The 20424-nt window shown below is 45.9% G+C and overlaps 1 protein-coding gene and 1 pseudogene across 1 annotated transcript; both read left to right on the top strand.

Annotated features, from left to right (window-relative positions):
* The window catches only part of LOC131023011 (uncharacterized), a 188085-nt pseudogene extending 170302 nt beyond the window's left edge, over positions 1 to 17783 (top strand).
* Positions 17784 to 18372: 589 nt separating this feature from the next.
* LOC131023010 (uncharacterized) lies at positions 18373 to 19722 on the top strand. The gene has a single exon (XM_057952547.1). It carries the CDS (start codon positions 18373 to 18375, stop codon positions 19720 to 19722), a length of 1350 nt encoding a protein of 449 aa, XP_057808530.1.
* Positions 19723 to 20424: the final 702 nt, after the last annotated feature.

The following is a 20424-nucleotide window of genomic DNA, read 5'->3' as shown; positions in this document are numbered from 1 at the left end:
TTGGCAACAGTTATGACCTAACCGAATAACCTCACCCCTTTGTTATTATTGATCTTGTTAATTTCTTGTGCAGAGTATACAGATTGAGACCTGTGACACCTCAGTTTGTCGTTGGAGAACAAAGTAGTTCCTCACTCCCTGTGGGATTCGACCCTACACTTGCCACTAAGACTTGATTCTTGTTGTGAGACGTAGGAGCGTGTATTGTCTGTATCGGGCATACACAAGTATTTTGCTCGCACCGCACGACGAGTGCGTGTCAAAATTGGCGCCGTTGCCGGGAAGTGACGCGTAGCAATTTTGTTCTCTCCTCATTCCATTTTCCGCTACTGGTGCATGCGTGGAACTCGTAAAGCTGTAAGAGCATTGGTGTTTGACCCTGATATTGATCGTACCAAAAGACGACTACGCACAGAAGCACGAATAGAAAGACGCGAAGCTATGGCAGAAGCCGAGCAGGCGCAGACCTTCAGACAGTTGGCATACCCAACTAATCTTAACCTGAGACCGAACGGAATCACCTTACCAGAGAACCCGTTCGCACCTCGTCGGTATGACCTGAAGCCCTCATTACTTCAGATCTTACCGAAGTTCAATGGATACCAAGGAGATGATCCTCACACCCATCTCCAAGATTTTGAAATGACAATCATGCATCAATCCAGTGATGAGCAGCAAGAGTATGTCAAGCTGATACTCTTCCCTTTTACTTTGGTGGACAACGCGAGAAGATGGCTGTATGACCTACCCGCAGGAAGTGTCACCACATGGGCACAACTGCAACAGGCATTCTTGGAAGAATTATTCCCAGCATCAATAGTGGAGCGGATGAGATGGGACATCCGCAGCATAAGGCAAGATGGGCTGGAATCCTTCTATGAATACTAGACGAGATTCAAGATAATGTTAAGCAACTGTCCCCATCACCAAATAACTCCAAAAGATCAAGTGGAGAGCTTTGTAAAGGGGATGCGAAGAAGTGATCGCAGTTTGATCCTAGCAGCCTGTAATGGATCATTGATGAGTAAGACTCCGTTGGAGATCTTTCAATTGTTGGGCACCATGGCAGAAGAATCACGCGATGAGGGGCATGAAAGAAATCTGGAAAAACCGAAAAAAATTAAAGAGAAGGAGGAGATGTCCAAGTTGGAGAAAACTATGGAGAAGAGCATAAACGAACTCAAGGAACTTCTATCGGGTCTAACTATACCGAAGAAGGTTTGTCAGTGTGGCCTTTGCGATGCCACCGGACATCAGTCCAAGAACTGTCCCAATTTCGGCGAGGACATTGTTGATGTTAATGCCATCGGAGGACATGATGGGAATCCACGCAAGTATGATCCTTTTGAAACACTTACAATCCAGGATGGAGGGATCACCCTAATTCTCGGTGGAAGCAAGCTGGTCAGCTGACACGCACCCATCGTGCGGTGCGGGCAAAATACTTGTGTATGCCTAGTACAGACGATACACGCTCCTACTTCTCACAACAAGAACTCAGTCTTAGTGGCAAGTGTAGGGTCGAATCTCGGAGGGAGTGAGGAACTACTTTGTTCTCCAACGACAAACTGAGGTGTCACAAGTCTCAATCTGTATACTCTGCACAAGAAATTTACAAGATCAATAATAACAAATGGGTGAGGTTATTCGGTTAGGTCATAACTTTTGTCAACATTCTTTTCGGTCATAGGCATACGGATAATCCGTCCATGATCCATATAACCCCAAGGCGTGGCCCAAAGACATTGGGACGTTTCAAGGGGGTATACTTCACATTTAGGATGGTTGATCCCATTGTGGTCACTTGGTCTGAAGGTCACACAATCCCCGGTCACAAGGCAGTGCTTCACTCCTCCTTAGATAGTAGTCATACTCGTTACTCACCAAGTATGACCCTCACCAACCTTCTCTCCCGAGGTCCCCAACTCTGCACTTTGAGTGACACATGCCTCCTGGACACAACCATTTCCGGTTTGTTAGCCGACCAGTCATAGACATGCTACGGCACAGAAGTTACCTTCCTCGTTTGATAACCATGGCTTGATGTCTCGTCACAGTTGATGGATAGTCTCTAGAGAAGCCCAAGACTGAAGTAGGACAGTGTATCCCATGAATCCTTTCCCCACCTTCCGGATCTACAACGCCTTTTGTTGACGCTGCTCAGCTACTCGGTCTTGGGTATACCGGTTGTCACACCCTGGTATACCCTGGCCTTTGCTTGACATGGACAGTGTTTTACCGAACGGAGATCACCCGTTAGGCCCCTACTGGCCATGGTTTCGAACAGATTCTTTCGGAACCACGAGACTCAACCGAGAGAACAAATGCCTCACGAATGTTTACATGTTGACAACAATTATTTCCACCCCTAAAGGGATTACTCACACATAGCAGAATTCATAATTGCAAAATGAATAAAACACATCATGTAACAAAAAGGAAATACTTAATTAATAGAAATGATACCTACGGCCTCGAGCCTTGAATCTTGTTCGAATTGAAAGCAAACGGAAATAGAAAAATAATACTGGAATGTAAATTGTTTTGAATGCCACACACGGCAGGATAAAAGTAGTAAACTAAATAAAACAGAGTTTCAAAAGGGCCAAGAGTTCTTTCACGCTGCACACCATCCTTCTTTTATACTGCTGCATGGTAAAGGTCCAACTCCAGCTGCGCCAGCTTCATATCTTCAACGAGATCTTCTTTCCTTCTTTAGCTCAATCCGTGATTGATCTGATTGAAGATAGCCTCCAGCTGATTGCTGTCGTCAACCTTTCCCTTTCTTCCGATGCTTCTAGCTCCTTCCTCATTCTTCTCTTTGCTTCTTCCAAATCCCCGAGATTTACTTTTCTTTTCTGGCTTCGGCTGTCTGCTTCTCATGGTAGTGGTCAGACGGATTGCTTTCTTCGGTTTGATTCATACCTGGTGTGTTGCTTCAGGTTCCCATGCCCCAAGTTAGATTGGAGAGGTACTGCGGCCGAAGCTCCATGCTGGTAAACATGACATTGCAATCTGGGCTTGGTAATGCCCATTCCAACCACATTCTTTCCGTTTCCGCTCCACTGGACCTTCCTTCCTCAACAACTTCGTTTTCCCCTGGACAGACCTGAACTGACATAAATAAAGAGAAAAATAGGGCCAAATGGCCCAAAAGTCGAAGACGCATCTCACCTACACACTTAAACCATACTTGCCCTCAAGTATGTAGGTGGATTCACAGAAGACACGGACGAAAAGTTTGAAAGGAAAGAAATAAAACTACGAGACACGAAACTTGCACCATCATCAGGATCAGATCATACTAACATGCATCATTCAGTTCAGTCTAACCACAAACCATAGAGTAATGATTATGCATAAAGTGTGATAGTAGTTTCTCTCTCTCTCAAGTACCGGGCTAAGTGTATACACTCTTACTTTGCTGTACCAATTTTTCTAAGAGTTTGATTGAAAACTACAAGTGGAACACACTAGTATGACTCATCAGAGGGTCTTTATTTGGTTGTAATGGGGTATACGGAGCAAAGGTGGGATAAATATGGTTCAGTGGCTAATTCAGTATCATCCTTACTCAGCATACATGTTCAGTGAAATTACAACCAGCCTTTTATTCCCCTGTTTTAATAGGGACCAACCTTTCTTTGATTTTTGGCAATATTTTTCATTCATTTTTTTTTTGTGCCCAGATTTTCTTTCTTTTCTCCAGTTCCTCGTTTACCATTTCATGCACCCTAACAATTCTTTCTTTTAGATATAGCAATAGAAAGGCTCAAGAAAGAATAAGTTCGGCTTAAATTGGCATAACAAGGGATTTTATCACATTCATCAACAAAGAAAAATTTAGGGCCCTAATCAAAGAAATGTGCCCTAATCACACAAGTCATTACTAGCAATAGAAGTCCTCAAACAAAATCTAGATTCCCTAGTACAACAAAGTCTCACCAGAAATATGCGATTTTTCATAAATATGGTCCTGATCTCAGTGGTGGGGTACTATCTGTAAGCTCACAACTACTATCATGCACATCATACTCAACCACCAAATCAAACCATGACTAAAATCAGCATGCAAATTCTCATCACCATCAAACAGCGCAAGTAAGACTCGACTCAAACAAGACTCTAAAGACACTAAAACAAGAAAATCAAAAGATAAAACAAAACCTAATCTAAAAGTTCAAGGTAAGAAAACTTAATTGTCTCGGTCGGAGGATCTCTCCTTCGCATTTAACCGGTCCATGATTGCCTTAAAGCCAGTGTCCATTGCTTCCCTCAGGGTTGTTATCTTTGCGCCCAACATCACCAGCTCGTCTTTTACCTCCTTCATCTCAGCCAACAACATCACACTCTCGCTGCTGACAAGGCGGGGTGCATCTTGCTCTTGTGGCCTCCTCGGTTCTGGCCTAGCTACTGCTCCTTCCGGATACACCAAACGATATCTCCCGCCTTCGTCGGCCTCAACCACTCTCCATCGCACAAACCTGCCCAGGTTTAGAAAGTGATTGTCGGCCAGAGCTGTGTCATCCGGGCTCTCCACGTCGAACTTGATAAGCTTCTCCGCTAGGATGGTCACTAGTGGGCAGAGGGAGAGAAACTTGTTAGTATGGGTTACCCCATACTGGAATTGAAGTGCCACGGTGAACCCGAAGTTCACCCTTTTCTTCTCCATCATACACCACAACAGGAAGACTTCCTGTTGAGTGACCACGTTGGAACCCTCCAGCCGACCGTAAATGTTGTAGGCCAGCCACCTGTGACAGATCTGCAGGGCAGGGTCCCGAATCTCGTTCGACTTGCTGCTATTTTTGATATATTTGGTCCCGGTAGACAACAATGACCAATAATGGTCAATCTAGCTTCTCCATTCTGGTGGGGCTATGGTTTTCGCTTGCCTGTACTCCTCTTCATAAAATTCTCTGGCTTCAATCACCCCAAGGTGGATATTTAGCTCATTGATCGAGAGCGGAAACATCCTACTTTGCAACTGGAACCGCAAGGTACCCGGGGTCTCAATCGTGTAGTTTCCCTTGGGCTTAAACTCAACAGTGCCCATGAATTCCTCCGTCAACTTCTGGAATGCCTTCGGATTCCACTCCAACACTTTCTTCCAACCTATCCCCTCGAAATAACCCTCCACTTTCTCCTTTATCCCCAACTCCTCCAAAGCTTCATTAACCACAAAATACCAAGGGGTAATTTCTCTGTTCTGTAGGATGGCATACCTTTGGCTATCTCTCGGTATGACCGCTCCTGAAGCAGTGGTGCGTATCAGGCCTTTTTGCTTCGCAAGTTTCGGTTTCGCGGTAGTGGCTGTACTGGAGGTGGGTTTCTTTGGAGCCAAAACATCCTCTGATCTGGAGCTATCCACGGTTTCAGTCCTCTCCGGATCTTCCTTGTCTTGTTTGCCTTTTCCCTTTTCAGCGGGGGTTGACTTCCTAGCCTTGCTCTGGACTTCCTTGCCCTTTGTCTTACTTCCGGCCGCCGCCAGTTTGGTCTTCGTGGGTAGAGGGGGCTTGGTGACATCCAACTTCCTCTTCGCTCCAATCTTCACCACCGTGCTTTGGGGGGTGGAAGCCTCCACTTCTGTCTCGTGGGTGGCTTCCTCTCCCTCTTCTTCTCCTTCTTCGGACCCCGTCACCGTCTTCCCTTCTTCAAGAGATGGCGCCGGTGGTGTAGGGAGAACTGAAGTGGGTTTCCGCTCTTTGGCAGTTTGAGCGGGGGTTGATTTCTTCAGAGTTTTCCTCGGCTTCTTTATTGGTGGGGTAGGTGCGATCTATTCTTCCTCCATGGGCTATTTCGATACCTCGATCATCTCCTCCGAGGTCTCCTTCTCTACCTTACGTTCTTCCATTGCAGGGACGTCTTCTAGCCCTTTCTCCTCCGTCTGACTGGCCATGACCGGCTCTTTGGTAGCTTTGATAGATGCTTCCTCGGAGGCGGTTCGTCTGGTGGTCCGTTTTGTCGGAGGTCGGGGCTTGGTAGCCTTCTTCTTTGCCGGAGGTTGAGTGCTTCCAGAACCAGTTTCACCCTTAGTCTTTGCCATTGCGAGTTTTTGGGATTGAGAAAGTGTTTGAAAAGTTAGGGTTTTGGGTAGGAATTTAGGGAACTAGGTGGTTTTTAAAGTGGTAGCAGCAGTTACCAAAATTGAAGGTGGGGGGAGGTCGTGTGTAGCGGTTACGGAGATTTAGGGTTTTGGAAGAAGTGGGGAAAAGTGTTTAAGGAAAGTGGAGATGACGGTTATGGCAAAGTTTTAAATTAAGGAAAGAAAAATCTCTCCAAAATTTGAATTTCAAATTTTCCTTCGGAAACCCAAACGTGCCCATCCCATCACGTCAGACTGCTGCCTCTGCCTTTCTGATGTCACCCCTTCCCGGTTAGACCTCTCCTGCTTGCAAAATTCCCAATCCTCCACCTACACACTTTGCAACGCAAAGTGGGTTTGAAATCTCCACTGGGCCTCCGCCCTTCTTACTCTTTCGGCCCATCTCACCTGCAAGTTAGTGCATCCAAACAAAACAACTTAAAAGAAAAGAAAATTCGGTAAAGACCATACCGAAGAAACAACACTGGGTTGCCTCCCAACAAGCGCTCTTGTTTCCCGTCTAGAGCTCGACTCTCCCTTCATCTTTACTCGTACACAGGGTCGAGAAGGTGGCATTCCTCCTTCTCCATTTCTACTTCAGCAAGTTCATGGTAGGGCTTCAGGCGATGCCCATTCACCACGAACGTATCAACTCCATTGTGATCATACACTTCTATGCTTCCATTTGAAAAAATCTCTTTGATCACGAATGGTCCTGACCATTTTGAACGAAGTTTCCCAGCCATCATCTTGAAGCGTGAATTGAAAAGTAGGATTTTTTGTCCCACCAAGAATTCCTTTTTTCTGATCTTGGCATCATGGATCCTCCTGGTCCGCTCTTTGTAGAGCACTGCATTGTCGTAAGCCTCCAACCGAAGCTCTTCCAACTCACTCAGCTGCAACTTCCTTGCTTCTCCAGCTAGGGTCATACTGAGGTTAATTTGTTTGATTGCCCAGTACGCCTTATGTTCAATTTCCACAGGCAAATGACATCATTTTCCATAAAGCAAGCGGAACGGGGACTTTCCAATGGGTGTCTTGAAAGCAGTTCGGTATGCCCATAACGCGTCTCCCAAATGGTTACTCCAGTCCTTGCGGTTAGGGTGTACCACCTTTTCCAAGATGTTTTTTATCTCTCTGTTGGAAATCTCAGCCTGGCCATTTGCTTGGGGGTGATATGCTGTAGTGACCTTGTGTGTCACCCCCACCTTCTTAGTTAGTGCTCTGATAGTAGCATTACAGAAGTGAGACCCTTGATCACTGATTAGGATTTTGGGTATACCATACCTCTCGAACACTTGCTCTTTCAGGAACCCTGCCACGGTGTGAGCATCATTGCTTGCGGTTGCCTTGGCTTCAACCCATTTTGACACGTAATCAACTGCCACCAGAATATACTCGTAGTTCCTTGACTTTGGAAAAGGTCCCATAAAGTCAATTCCCCACACGTCAAAAATCTCAACTAGCATAATCGGAATTTGTGGCATTTCATCTCTTGCGGTAATACCTCCAGTCATCTGGCACTTCGGGCAGCTCTGTACCCATTTTCTTGCATCCGCGAATATGGTGGGCCAGTAGAATCCACTCTCTAGAATTCTGTGGGCCGTGCGCTTTCCCCCAAAATGCCCGTTGTTTGCTGTTCCATGACACATGTCTAGAATTTGGGCATGCTCATCCTCAGGTATGCACCTCCGTATGACCTGATCTGCTCCAATTCTCCAAAGATATGGATCCTCCCAGTTATAGAATCATGCTTGCACAAGTAACTTCCTTTGTTCGAACCTTGTCAACCCTGAGGTAACTCCTTAGTGATCAAATAGTTAGCTATATCAGCATACCATGGCTCCTGGTTGGCTAGAGCATACAGTTCTTCTCCTTTTATTCGGGTGCATACAGAGTATAACTTTTCGTCTGGAAAAGTATCGGTAATGGGCATACCATCATCCTCTTCCAGTTGCAACCTGCTCAAATGATCTGCCACGAGATTTGCAGCTCATTTTTTGTCTCTTATTTCGATGTTGAACTCTTGCAAAAGTAGAATCCATCTGATGAGCCGAGGTTTGGACACTTTTTTGGCCATCAAATATTTCAACGCTGCATGATTTGTGTAGACCACCGCCTTTATTCCCAAAAGGTAGGAACGAAATTTCTCTATGGCAAACACCACTGCTAACAGTTCTTTCTCGGTAGTGGTAGAGCTGCATTGTGCTGGATTCAGAGTCTTGGATGCGTAGTAGATCACACAACTCTCTTTGCCTTTCTTCTGCCCCAGTACTGCTCCAACGGCATGGTTGCAGGCATCACACATGATTTCGAACGGTAAGTCCCATACCGGAGGTTGAATAATGGGGGTTGACACCAACTTGTTTCTCAAAATTGTGAATGCCTCCTTGCAATCGTCATCAAACTTGAACGGTACATCTTGTTGAAGAAGTCTGGTCATGGGTTGAGCAATCTTGGCGAAATCTTTGATGAATCGCCGGCAGAACCCTACATGACCAAGGAACGCCCGTATGTGCTTTACTGTTGTCGGGTAGGGCAGTTTGGCGATGGAATCAAGCTTTGCCTTATCCACTTCGATTCCCCTCTCTGAAATCACGTGCCCCAGAACTATTCATTCCCTTACCATAAAATGACATTTCTCATAGTTAAGGACCAGGCTTTTCTTCACGCACCTTTTTAACACGAGCTCTAGATGCTTTAAACATGAGTCAAAGGAGCTTCCATAGATGGTGAAGTCATCCATGAAAACCTCAATGCAATTCTCGAGTAAGTCAGAGAAAATGCTCATCATGCACCGTTGAAAGGTTCCCGGTGCATTGCATAATCCGAATGGCATTCTTCGGTATGCAAATGTTCCAAATACACAGGTGAAAGTGGTTTTCTTCTGGTCTTCATGTGCGACAAAGATTTGCATGTACCCTGAATATCCATCGAGAAAGCAGTAATAGGCATTACCAGCTAGTCTTTTGAGCATCTGGTCGATAAAGGGCAGTGCGAAATGATCCTTCCTGGTTGCCTCATTCAGCTTCCTGTAATCTATGCAAACTCTCCATCCTGTCTGCAAACGGGTGGGTACTAGCTCGCCTTGATCATTTTCCACAACCTGTATTCCTGACTTCTTCGGTACGACATGAACTGGACTCACCCATTGGCTATCGGATATGGGATAAATGATTTCCAATTCCAACAGCTTGAGAATTTCTTTTAGTACCACTTTCTTCATGACTGGGTTCATCTTTCTTTGAGAATCTCGAACAGGTTTGGCTCCTTCCTCAAGGTAAATGTGATTTATGCACTCCGTAGGACTGATGCCTTTGATATCAGCTAAGGTCCAACCAATAGCTTCCCTGTTTTCCCGTAGTACTCTGACTAAGTGTTCTTGTTGCACAAGGGTTAGGTCCGCACTGATGATAACTGGGAGCGTTTCTTCTGGGCCCAAATAAGCATACTGTAAATGCTTAGGTAGTTTCTTGAGTTCTAGCGTGGGTGCTTTCTGGATTGATGGCAACAGCTTCTCGTTCTGCCCATACTGAGCCAACAACTCTGGTTTGCTTGCCTCTGTTCCTCCAGCTAGATAGACCTCCTGGATTAATTCCTTGATCTTCTGATCTATCTCCACCTCAGCTTCCATGGTGCTTTCTCAGAGAGAGTAAAGTTCCATGATGGCTTCCTTCATCTCATCATCCTCCATATGTTCTGCATCCCGATCAGTCAGACCATACTGAATCACTTTCTCTGTGGTATCCCCTGAACCAAAAGCAATTCCCTGTTCTTGCACCAAGGGCTCAAACACATCGATCATGTCCATTGTTTCCATTGCTTGTTTCCTCTTCATGGTCTCATAGATGTTTAATTCTTCTTGGACTCCATCGAACTCACACGTCAGAATTCCGATTTTCATATCGATCTTAGTTCCAGCGGTCATCATAAATGGTCCCCCCAATAGTATAGCATTCTCTCCTATTTCAGGTCCGGTGTCCAGAACATAGAAATCAGCTGGGAAAATCAAATCTCCAACCTTGATCAGTACGTCCTCCACCACTCCTTCAGGGTAAGCGTTGGATCTGTCAGCCAACTGTATCACCACACGGGTGTTCCTCATGTCACCGATATTCAACCTTTTGTATACGGCCAATGGCATCACAATAATGGAAGCTCCCAAGTCCATCATTGCCTTATCCATGTTTGTTCTGCCAATATTGCACGGAATGGTGCACATCCCTGGATCTTTCCGCTTCGTGGGTAGCTTTCGTTGGATCACCGCTGAGACACTTTCTCCCATCACGTAACGGACTTCTTCCTCCATCTTGACTTTTCTCGAACAAAGGTCTTTCAAGAATTTGGCATACTTTGGAATTTGCCTGATAGCATCGAGTAGGGGTATGCTTAGTTCCACTTTTTGAAACATCTTCATCATTTCACTTGCTTCCTTTTCTTTAGCTTTCTGTCTCAGGCGTCCTGGGTAAGGTGTGTCGGTTAGATTGCTACCTCCAGTTTGTTCAGTAGTTGGACCTTCACCACTTTTATTCGAGCTTCCTTAAATCAGTTCAGCCTCAGCTAACAACTCTTCTTCCTTTTTCTCTCCTTCTGGAAACTCAGTTAGCACAACTTGGGCGTGTTCCTGGGGTTGATTCCCATGGCTGGGAGCTTACCAGCGTTCTCCTCCAATTTGGCCACTGCCTTAGTCAAGTAACTAATTTGCTGGTTGGTTTGGTTCATGCCGGCACGAATTTCATTGCGAAGTTTCTCGCTCTCTTTAGCCATGTTTTCGATGGCTTCTTCCCAAGGTGCTCTCCGGTGTGGTGGCTGGTAAGGAAGTTGTTATTGATTCTGGTTGTGGTGTTGAGGTGGTCCCAGCTGGTAATGTTGTTGATGTTGGTTCTGGTTATACTGGGGATGTTGCATATGTGCTCTCATATTGTTCTGCTGTTGGGGCTGACCATCTTCCTTCCACCGAAAGTTAGGATGATCCCTCCACCTTGGATTGTAAGTGTTTGCAAAAGGATCATACTTCCGTGGATTCCCATCATGTCCTCCGATGGCATTAACATCAACAATATGCTCGCCAAAATTGGGACAGTTCTCGGACTGATGTCCGGTGGCATCGCAAAGGCCACACTGACGAATCTTCTTCGGTATAGTCAGGCCCGACAGAAGTTCCTTGAGTTCGTTCATGCTCTTCTCCATAGTTTTCTCCAGTTTGGACATCTTCTCCTTCTCTTCAGTTTTTCTCGGTTTTTCCAGATTTCTTTCATGCCCCTCATCGCGTGATTCTTCTGCCATGGTACCCAACAATTGAAAGATCTCCAACGGAGTCTTACTCATCAATGATCCATTACAGGCTGCTAGGACCAAACTGCGATCATTTCTCCGCATGCCCTTTACAAAACTCTCCACTTGATCTTTTGGAGAGATTTGATGATGAGGTTAGTTGCTTAGCATTCTCTTGAATCTCGTCCAATATTCATAGAAGGATTCTAGCCCATCTTATCTTATGCTGCGGATATCCCATCTCATCCGCTCCACTCTTAATGCTGGGAAGAATTCTTCCAAGAAAGCCTGTTGCAGTTGTGCCCATGTAGTGACACTACCTGCGGGTAGGTCATACAGCCATCTTCTCGCGTTGTCCACCAAGGTAAAAGGAAAGAGTATCAACTTGACATACTCTTGCTTCTCATAACTGGATTGATGCATGATTGTCGTTTCAAAATCTTGGAGATGAGTGTGAGGGCCATCTCCTTGGTATCTATTGAACTTCGGTAGGATCTGAAGCAATGAGGGCTTCAGGTCAAACCGACGAGGTGAAAACGGATTTTCTGGTAAGGTGATTCCGTTCGGCCTCAAGTTGAGATTAGTTGGGTATGCCAACTGTCTGAGGGTCTGCGCCTACTCAGCTTTTGCCTGTTCTGCTTCTGCCATAGCTTCGCGTCTCGCTATTCGTACTCCTGCGCATAGTCGCCTTTCGGTACGATCAATATCAGGGTCAAACACCAATGCTCTTGCAGCTCTACGAGTTCCACGCATACACCAGTAGCGAAAAATGGAATGAGGAGAAAAAAAAATTGCTGCACGTCACTCCCCGACAACGGCGCCAATTTTGACACGCACCCGTCGTGCGGTGCGGGCAAAATACTTGTGTATGCGTAGTACAGACGATACACGCTCCTACTTCTCACAACAAGAACTCAGTCTTAGTGGCAAGTGTAGGTTCGAATCCCGCAGGGAGTGAGGAACTACTTTGTTCTCCAACGACAAACTGAGGTGTCACAAGTCTCAATCTGTATACTCTGCACAACAAATTAACAAGATCAATAATAACAAAGGGGTGAGGTTATTCGGTTAGGTCATAACTGTTGTCAACATTCTTTTCGGTCATAGGCATACGGATAATCCGTCCATGATCCATATAACCCCAAGGCGTGGCCTAAAGACATTGGGGCGTTTCAAGGGGGTATACTTCACATTTAGGATGGTTGATCCCATTGTGGTCACTTGGTCCGAAGGTCACACAATCCCCGGTCACAAGGCAATGCTTCACTCCTCCTTAGATAGTAGTCATACCCATTACTCACCAAGTATGACCCTCACCAACCTTCTCTCCCGAGGTCCCCAACTCTGCACTTTAAGTGACACATGCCTCCTGGACACAACCATTTCCGGCTTGTTAGCCGACCAGTTATAGACATGCTACGGCGCAGAAGTTACCTTCCTCGTTTGATAACCATGGCTTGATGCCTCGTCACAGTTGATGGATAGTCTCTAGAGAAGCCCAAGACTGAAGAAGGACAGTGTATCCCATCAATCCTTTCCCCACCTTCCGGATCTACAACGCCTTTTGTTGACGCTGCTCAGCTACTTGGTCTTGGGTATACCGGTTGTCACGCCCTGGTATACCCTGGCCTTTGCTTGACATGGACAGTGTTTTACCGAACGGAGATCACCCGTTAAGCCCCTACTGCTCATGGTTTCGAACAGATCCTTCCGGAACCACGAGACTCAACCGAGAGAACAAATGCCTCACGAATGTTTACATGTTGACAACAATTATTTCCACCCCTAAAACCTCACCTAAGGGATTACTCACACATAGCAGAATTCACAATTGCAAAATGAATAAAAGACATCATGTAACAAAAAGGAAATACTTGATTAATAGAAATGATACCTACGGCCTCGAGCCTTGAATCTTGTTCGAATTGAAAGCAAACGGAAATAGGAAAATAATACTGGAATGTAAATTGTTTTGAATGCCACACACGGCTGGATCAAAGTAGTAAACTAAATAAAACAGAGTTTCAAAAGGCCCAACAGCAGAACAATATGGGAGCACAGATGCAACGTGCCCAGTATAATCAGAACCAACAGCAACAACAGTACCAGTTGGGACCACCCCAGCACCAAAACCAGAATCAACAACAACCTCCTTACCAGCCACCACACCGGAGAGCACCTTGGGAAGAAGCCATCGAAAACATGGCTAAAGAGAGCGAGAAATTTTGCAACGAAATTCGTGCCAGCATGAACCAAACCAACCAGCAAATTAGTCACTTGACTAAGGCAGTGGCCAAATTGGATAAGAACGCTGGTAAGCTTCCAGCCATGGGAATCAACCCCAGAGAACATGCCCAAGTTGTGCTAACTGAGTTTCCAAAAGGAGAAGAGAAGGAAGAAGAGTTGTTGGCTGAGGCTGAGCTGATTCATGAAAACCTGAGTAAAAGTGGTAAAGATCTAACCGCTGAACAAACTGGAAGTAGCAATCTAACTGACGCACCCTACCCAGGACGCCTGAGACAGAAAGCTAAAGAGAAGGAAGCAAGTGAAATGATGAAGATGTTTCAAAAAGTGGAGCTAAGCATACCCTTGCTCGATGCTATCAGGCAAATTCTAAAGTATGCCAAATTCTTGAAGGTCCTTTGTTCAAGAAAGGTAAAAATAGAGGAAGAAGTCCGTTACGTGATGGGAGAGAGTGTCTCGGCGGTGATCCAACGGAAGCTACCCACGAAGCGGAAAGATCCAGGGATGTTCACCATTCCGTGAAACATTGGCAGAACAAACATGGATAAGGTCATGATGGACTTGGGAGCTTCAATAAATGTGATGCCATTGGCTGTGTACAAGAGATTGAATATTGGAGAGATGAGGAACACTCGTGTGGTCATACAGTTGGCTGACAGATCCAACGCTTACCCTGAAGGAGTGGTGGAGGACGTACTAATTAAGGTTGGGGATTTGATTTTCCCAACTGACTTCTATGTTCTAGACACCGGACCTGAAATGGGAGAAAATTCTATACTATTGGGGAGACCATTCATGATGACCGTCGGAACCAAGATTGATATGAAAACCAGAATTTTGACATGTGAGTTCGATGGAGTCCAAGAAGAATTCAACATCTATGAAACCATGAAGAGGAAACAAGCAATGGAAACGGTGGACATGATCGATGTGTTTGAGCCCCTGGCGCAAGAACAGGGAATTGCCTTTGGTTCCGGGGATACCACAGAGAAAGTGATTCAGTATGGTCTGACTGATCGGGATGCGGAACATATGGAGGATGATGAGATGAAGGAAGCCATCATGGAACTTTACTCTCTCCGAGAAAGTACCATGGAAGCTGAGGTGGAGGTAGATCAGAAGATCAAGGAGTTAATCCAGGAGGTCTACTTAGCTGGAGGAACAGAGGTAAGCAAATTGGAGTTATTGGCTCAGTATGGGCAGAACGAGAAACTGTTGCCTTCAATTCAGAAAGCACCCACACTAGAACTCAAGAAGCTGCCTAAGCATTTGCAGTATGCTTATTTGGGTCCGGAAGAAACGCTCCCCGTTATCATCAGTGCGGATCTGACCCTTGTGCAACAAGAACGTTTGGTCAGAGTATTACGGGAGAACAGGGAAGCCATCGGTTGGACCTTAGCTGATATCAAAGGCATCAGTCCTACAGAGTGCATGCACCACATCTATCTTGAGGAAGGAGCCAAACCTGTTCGAGACTCACAAAGAAAGATGAATCCCGTCATGAAGGAAGTGGTATTGAAGGAGATTCTCAAGCTGTTGGAATTGGGGATAATTTATCCCATATCCGATAGTCAATGAGTGAGTCCCGTCCATGTCGTACCGAAGAAATCAGGAATACAGGTTGTGGAAAATGATCAAGGCGAGCTAGTGCCCACCCGTTTGCAGACAGGATGGAGAGTTTGTATCGACTACAGCAAGCTGAATGAGGCAACCAGGAAGGATCACTTCCCATTGCCCTTTATCGACCAAATGCTTGAAAGACTAGCTGGTAATGCCTATTACTGCTTTCTCGATGGATATTCTGGATATATGCAAATCTTTGTAGCACACGAGGACCAGGAGAAGACCACTTTCACCTGTGTATTTGGAACATTTGCATATCGAAGAATTCCATTCGGATTAAGCAATGCACCGGGGACCTTTCAACGGCATGATGAGCATTTTCTCCGACTTACTTGATAATTGCATTGAAGTTTTCATGGATGACTTCACTGTATATGGAAGCTCATTTGACACATGTTTAAAACATCTAGAGCTTGTGTTGAAAAGGTGCGTAGAGAAGAGCCTGGTCCTTAACTATGAGAAATGCCATTTTATGGTAAGAGAAGGAATAGCGATGGGGCACGTGATTTCGGAGAGGGGGATCGAAGTGGATAAGGCGAAGGTCGATTCCATCGCCAAACTGCCCTACCCGACAACAGTAAAGCACATACGGGCATTCCTCGGTCATGCAGGGTTCTACCGGCGATTCATCAAAGATTTCACCAAAATTGCTCAGCCCATGACCAGACTTCTTCAACAAGATGTGTCGTTCGAGTTTGATGACGATTGCAAAGAGGCATTCACAATCTTGAGAAACAAGTTGGTGTCAGCTCCCATTATTCAACCTCCGGTTTGGGACTTACCATTCGAAATCATGTGTGATGCCAACAACCATGCCGTTGAAGCAGTACTGGGGCAGAAGAAAGGAAAAGAGAGTTGTGTAATCTACTACGCCTCTAAGACCCTGAATCCAGCACAGTGCAGTTATACCACTACCGAGAAAGAACTATTGGCAGTGGTGTTTGCCATTGAGAAGTTTCGTTCCTACCTTTTGGGAACAAAGGCGGTGGTTTACACAGATCATGCAACGTTGAAATACTTGATGGCCAAAAAAGAGTCCAAACCTCGACTCATCAGATGGATTATACTTTTGCAAGAGTTCAACATTGAAATAAGAGACAAAAAAGAAGCTGCCAATCTAGTGGTAGACCATTTGAGCAGGCTGCAACTGGAAGAGGATGATGATATGCCCATTACCGATACCTTTCCAGACAAAAAGCTATACTTTGTATGCACCCGAACAGAAGGAGAAGAACTATATGCTTTAACCAACCAGGAGCCATGGTATGCTGATATAGCCAACTATCTGATCACTAAGGAGTTACCCTCAGGGTTGACAAGGTTCGAGCAGAGGAAGTTACTTGTGCAAGCCCGTTTCTATTATTGGGAGGATCCATATCTTTGGAGGATTGGAGCAAATCAGGTCATACGGAGGTGCATACCTGAGGATGAGCATGCCCAAATTTTAGACATGTGTCATGGAACAGCAAGCAGTGGGCATTTTGGAGGAAAGCGCACAGCCCACAGAATTCTAGAGAGTGGATTCTACTGGCCTACCATATTCGCGGACGCAAGGAAGTGGGTACAGAGCTGTCCGAAGTGCCAGATGACTGGAGGCATTACCGAGAGGGATGAAATGCCACAAGTTCCAATCATGCCAGTTGAGATTTTTGATGTGTGGGGAATTGACTTTATGGGACCTTTCCCAAAGTCAAAGAACTACGAGTATATTCTGGTAGCAGTTGACTACGTGTCAAAATGGGTCGAAGCCAAGGCAACCGCAAGCAATGATGCTCACACCGTGGCAGATTTTCTGAAAGAGCAAGTGTTCGAGAGGTACAGTATACCCAAAATCCTAATCAGTGATCAAGGGTCTCACTTCTGTAATGCCACCATCAGAGCACTAACTAAAAAGGTGGGGGTGACACACAAAGTCACTACAGCATATCACCCCCGAGCAAATGGCCAGGCTGAGATTTCCAATAGAGAGATAAAGAGCATTTTGGAAAAAATGGTACACCCAAACCGCAAGGACTGAAGTAACTATTTGGGAGACGCGTTATGGGCATACCGAACTGCTTTCAAAACACCCATTGGAATGTCCCCTTTCCGATTGCTCTACGGAAAAAGATGTCATCTGCCTGTGGAAATCGAACATAGGGCGTACTGGGCAATCAAGAAAATTAACCTCAGTATGACCCTAGCTGGAGAAGCGAGAAACTTGCAGCTGAGTGAGTTGGAAGAGCTTCGGTTGGAGGCTTACGACAATGCGGTACTCTATAAGGAGCGAACCAGAAGAATCCATGATGCCAAGATCAGAAAGAAATAATTCTGGGTGGGAAAAAAGGTCCTACTGTTCAACTCTCGCTTCAAAATGATGGTCGGGAAGCTCCGTTCAAAATGGTCAGGGCCATTTGTGATCAAAGAAATTTTTTCGAATGGAAGCATCGAGGTGTACGATCACAATGGAGTTGATACGTTCGTGGTGAATGGGCATCGTTTGAAGCCCTACCATGAATTTGCTGGAGTAGAGAAAGAGAATGAGGAATGCCACCTTCTCAACCCTGTGTACGAGTGAAGATGACGGGAGAGTTGAGCTCGAGACGGGAAACAAGAGCGCTTACTGGGAGGCAACCCAGTGCGGTACTTCGGTATGGTCTCTACCGAATTTTTCTTTTCTTTTAAGTTTTTTTATTTTGTTTAGATGCACTAACTTGCAGGCAAGATGGGCCGAAAGATTAAGAAAGGCGGAGGCCCAGTGGAGAATTCAAACCCACTTTGCGTTGCAAAGTGTGTAGGTGGAGGTTCGGGAATTTCGAAAAATAGGAGAGGTCTAACCAGGAAGGGATGACGTCAGAAAGGCGAAAACAGCCGTCTGACAAGATGGGACGGAAACGTTTGGGTTTCCGAAGGAAAATTTAAAATTCAAATTTTGGAGAGATTTTTCTTTCCTTAATTTAACATTCTGCCATAACCGCCATCCCCACTTCCCTTAAACACTTCTCCCAAAACCCTAAATCTCCATAACCGCTACACACGATCTCCACTACTCCCCCACACCTTTTAATTTGGTAACCGCTGATACCACCTTAAAAACCACCTGGTTCCCTAAATTCCTACCCAAAACCCTAACTTTCCAAACACTTTCTCAATCCCAAAAATCCGCAATGGCAAAGACTAAGGGTGAAACCGGTTCTGGAAGCACTCAACCTCCGACAAGGAAAAAGACCACCAAACCCCGGCCTCCGACGAAACGAACCACTAGACGAACCACGTCCGAGGAAACTTCTATCAAAGGTACTGAAGAGCCGGTCATAGCCAGTCAGACGGAGGAGAAAGGGCTAGAAGATGCCCCTGCAGTGGAAGAATGTGAGGTTGAGAAGGAAACCTCGGAGGAGATGATCGAGGTGTCGGAAAAACCCATGGAGGAAGAACAGCCAGCACCTACCCCACCTATAAAAAAGCCGAGGAAAGCTATGAAGAAATCAACCCCCGCTCAAACAGCAAAAGAGCGAGAACCCACTACAGTTCTCCCTAGACCACCGGCGCCATCTCTTGAAGAAGGAAAGACGGCGACAGAGTCCGAGAAAGGAGAAGAAGAGGGAGAGGAAGCCACTCACGAGACAGAAGTGGAGGCTTCCACCCCCCAAAGCAAGGTGGTGAAGATCGGAGCAAAAAGGAAGTTGGATGTCACCAAGCCCCCGCTGCCCACAAAGACCAAACCGGCGGCGGCCGGAAGTAAGACGAAGGGCAAGGAAGTCCAGAGCAAGGCTAGGAAGGCAACCCCTGCTGAAAAAGGAAAAGGCAAACAAGACGAGGAAGATCCAGAGAGGACTGAGACTGTGGATAGCTCCAGATCAGAGGACGTCTTGGCGCCAAAGAAACCCACCTCCAGTACAGCCACTACCGCGAAACCGAAGCTTACAAAGCAAAAAGGCTTGATACGCACCACTGCTTCAGGAGCGGTCATACCGAGAGATAGCCAAAGGTATGCCGTCCTTCAGAACAGAGAAATTACCCCATGGTATTTTCTAGTTAATGAAGCTTTGGAGGAGTTGGGGATAAAGGAAAGAGTGGAGGGTTACTTCGACGGGATAGGTTGGAAGAAGGTGTTGGAGTGGAATCCGAAGGCATTCCAGAAATTGACGGAGGAATTCATGGGCACTGTTGAGTTTAAGCCCAAGGGAAACTACACGATTAAGACCCCGGGTACTTTGCGGTTCCAGTTGCAAAGTAAGATGTTTCCGCTTTCGATCAATGAGCTGAACATCCACCTCGGGGTGATTGAAGCCAGAGATGTTTATGAAGAGGAGTACAGGCAAGCTAAAACCATAGCCCCACCAGAGTGGAGAAGTCAGATTGACCACTACTGGTCGTTGTTGTCTACCGGGACCAAGTATGTCAAAAACAACAGCAAGTCGAACGAGATTCGGGACCCTGCCCTGCAGATCTGTCATCGGTGGCTGGCCTACAATATTTATGGTCGGCTGAAGGGTTCTAACGTGGTCACTCAATAGGAAGTCTTCCTGTTGAAGAAAATGGTGAACTTCGGGTTCACCGTGGCGCTTCAATTCCAGTATGGGGTCACCCATACTAACAAGTTTCTCTCCCTCTGCCCACTAGTGACCATCCTGGCGGAGAAGCTCATTAAGTTCGACGTGGAGAACTCGGATGACACCGCTCTGGCCGAGAATCGCTTTCTAGACCTCGGCAGATTTGTGCGCTGGAGGGTGGTTGGCCGACGAAAGCGGGAGGTACCGTTTGGTGTATCCGAAAGGTGAAGAAATATTAAATTGAATTAACGTTCCGTTTGCCCGATGATCGTTTCTTGGATTATTATTAATTTATCATACAACGATTAATCTTAAACATGCTCCTATGAATTTAACAGCTGCACATAGGTGTTAGGAAATACTTACTTGTAAAGCGGATGCAGAGGTCGTTGATGATCGTATCGAAAGACTCCAGTTCTGATCTTCTCGACTGTATCTCGCTCAGCTTTCACCGTTGGATGGACAACGAGCTATGAAAGTCCCAAGCTGGAAAATCCCACACGTTTCCTGCGCCTACCAGTTCTCTCAAAAACCCTAATTTTATCAGTGTGTTTTTCCTGAGAGCTGACAGCTGTATTTAAATAGAAAATACAGATGGAGGGGGCGCAGGTTTAAGGCTAGGGATGATTTCCAGCTCTTTCTGGGCTAGGAGACTTTGGGCCAGTC

This window comes from Salvia miltiorrhiza, chromosome 4 (genome assembly GCF_028751815.1).
Source record: "Salvia miltiorrhiza cultivar Shanhuang (shh) chromosome 4, IMPLAD_Smil_shh, whole genome shotgun sequence".
NCBI classification, from domain to species: domain Eukaryota; kingdom Viridiplantae; phylum Streptophyta; class Magnoliopsida; order Lamiales; family Lamiaceae; genus Salvia; species Salvia miltiorrhiza.
The sequence above is the reverse complement of the archived record's forward strand: the minus strand, read 5'-3'. Positions and strand labels throughout refer to the sequence as shown.

What these genes read in the sequence shown, in the direction of transcription:
- LOC131023010 (XM_057952547.1), top strand. Translation starts at nt 18,373, where the DNA reads ATGGCAAAGACTAAGGGTGAAACCGGTTCTGGAAGCACTCAACCTCCG.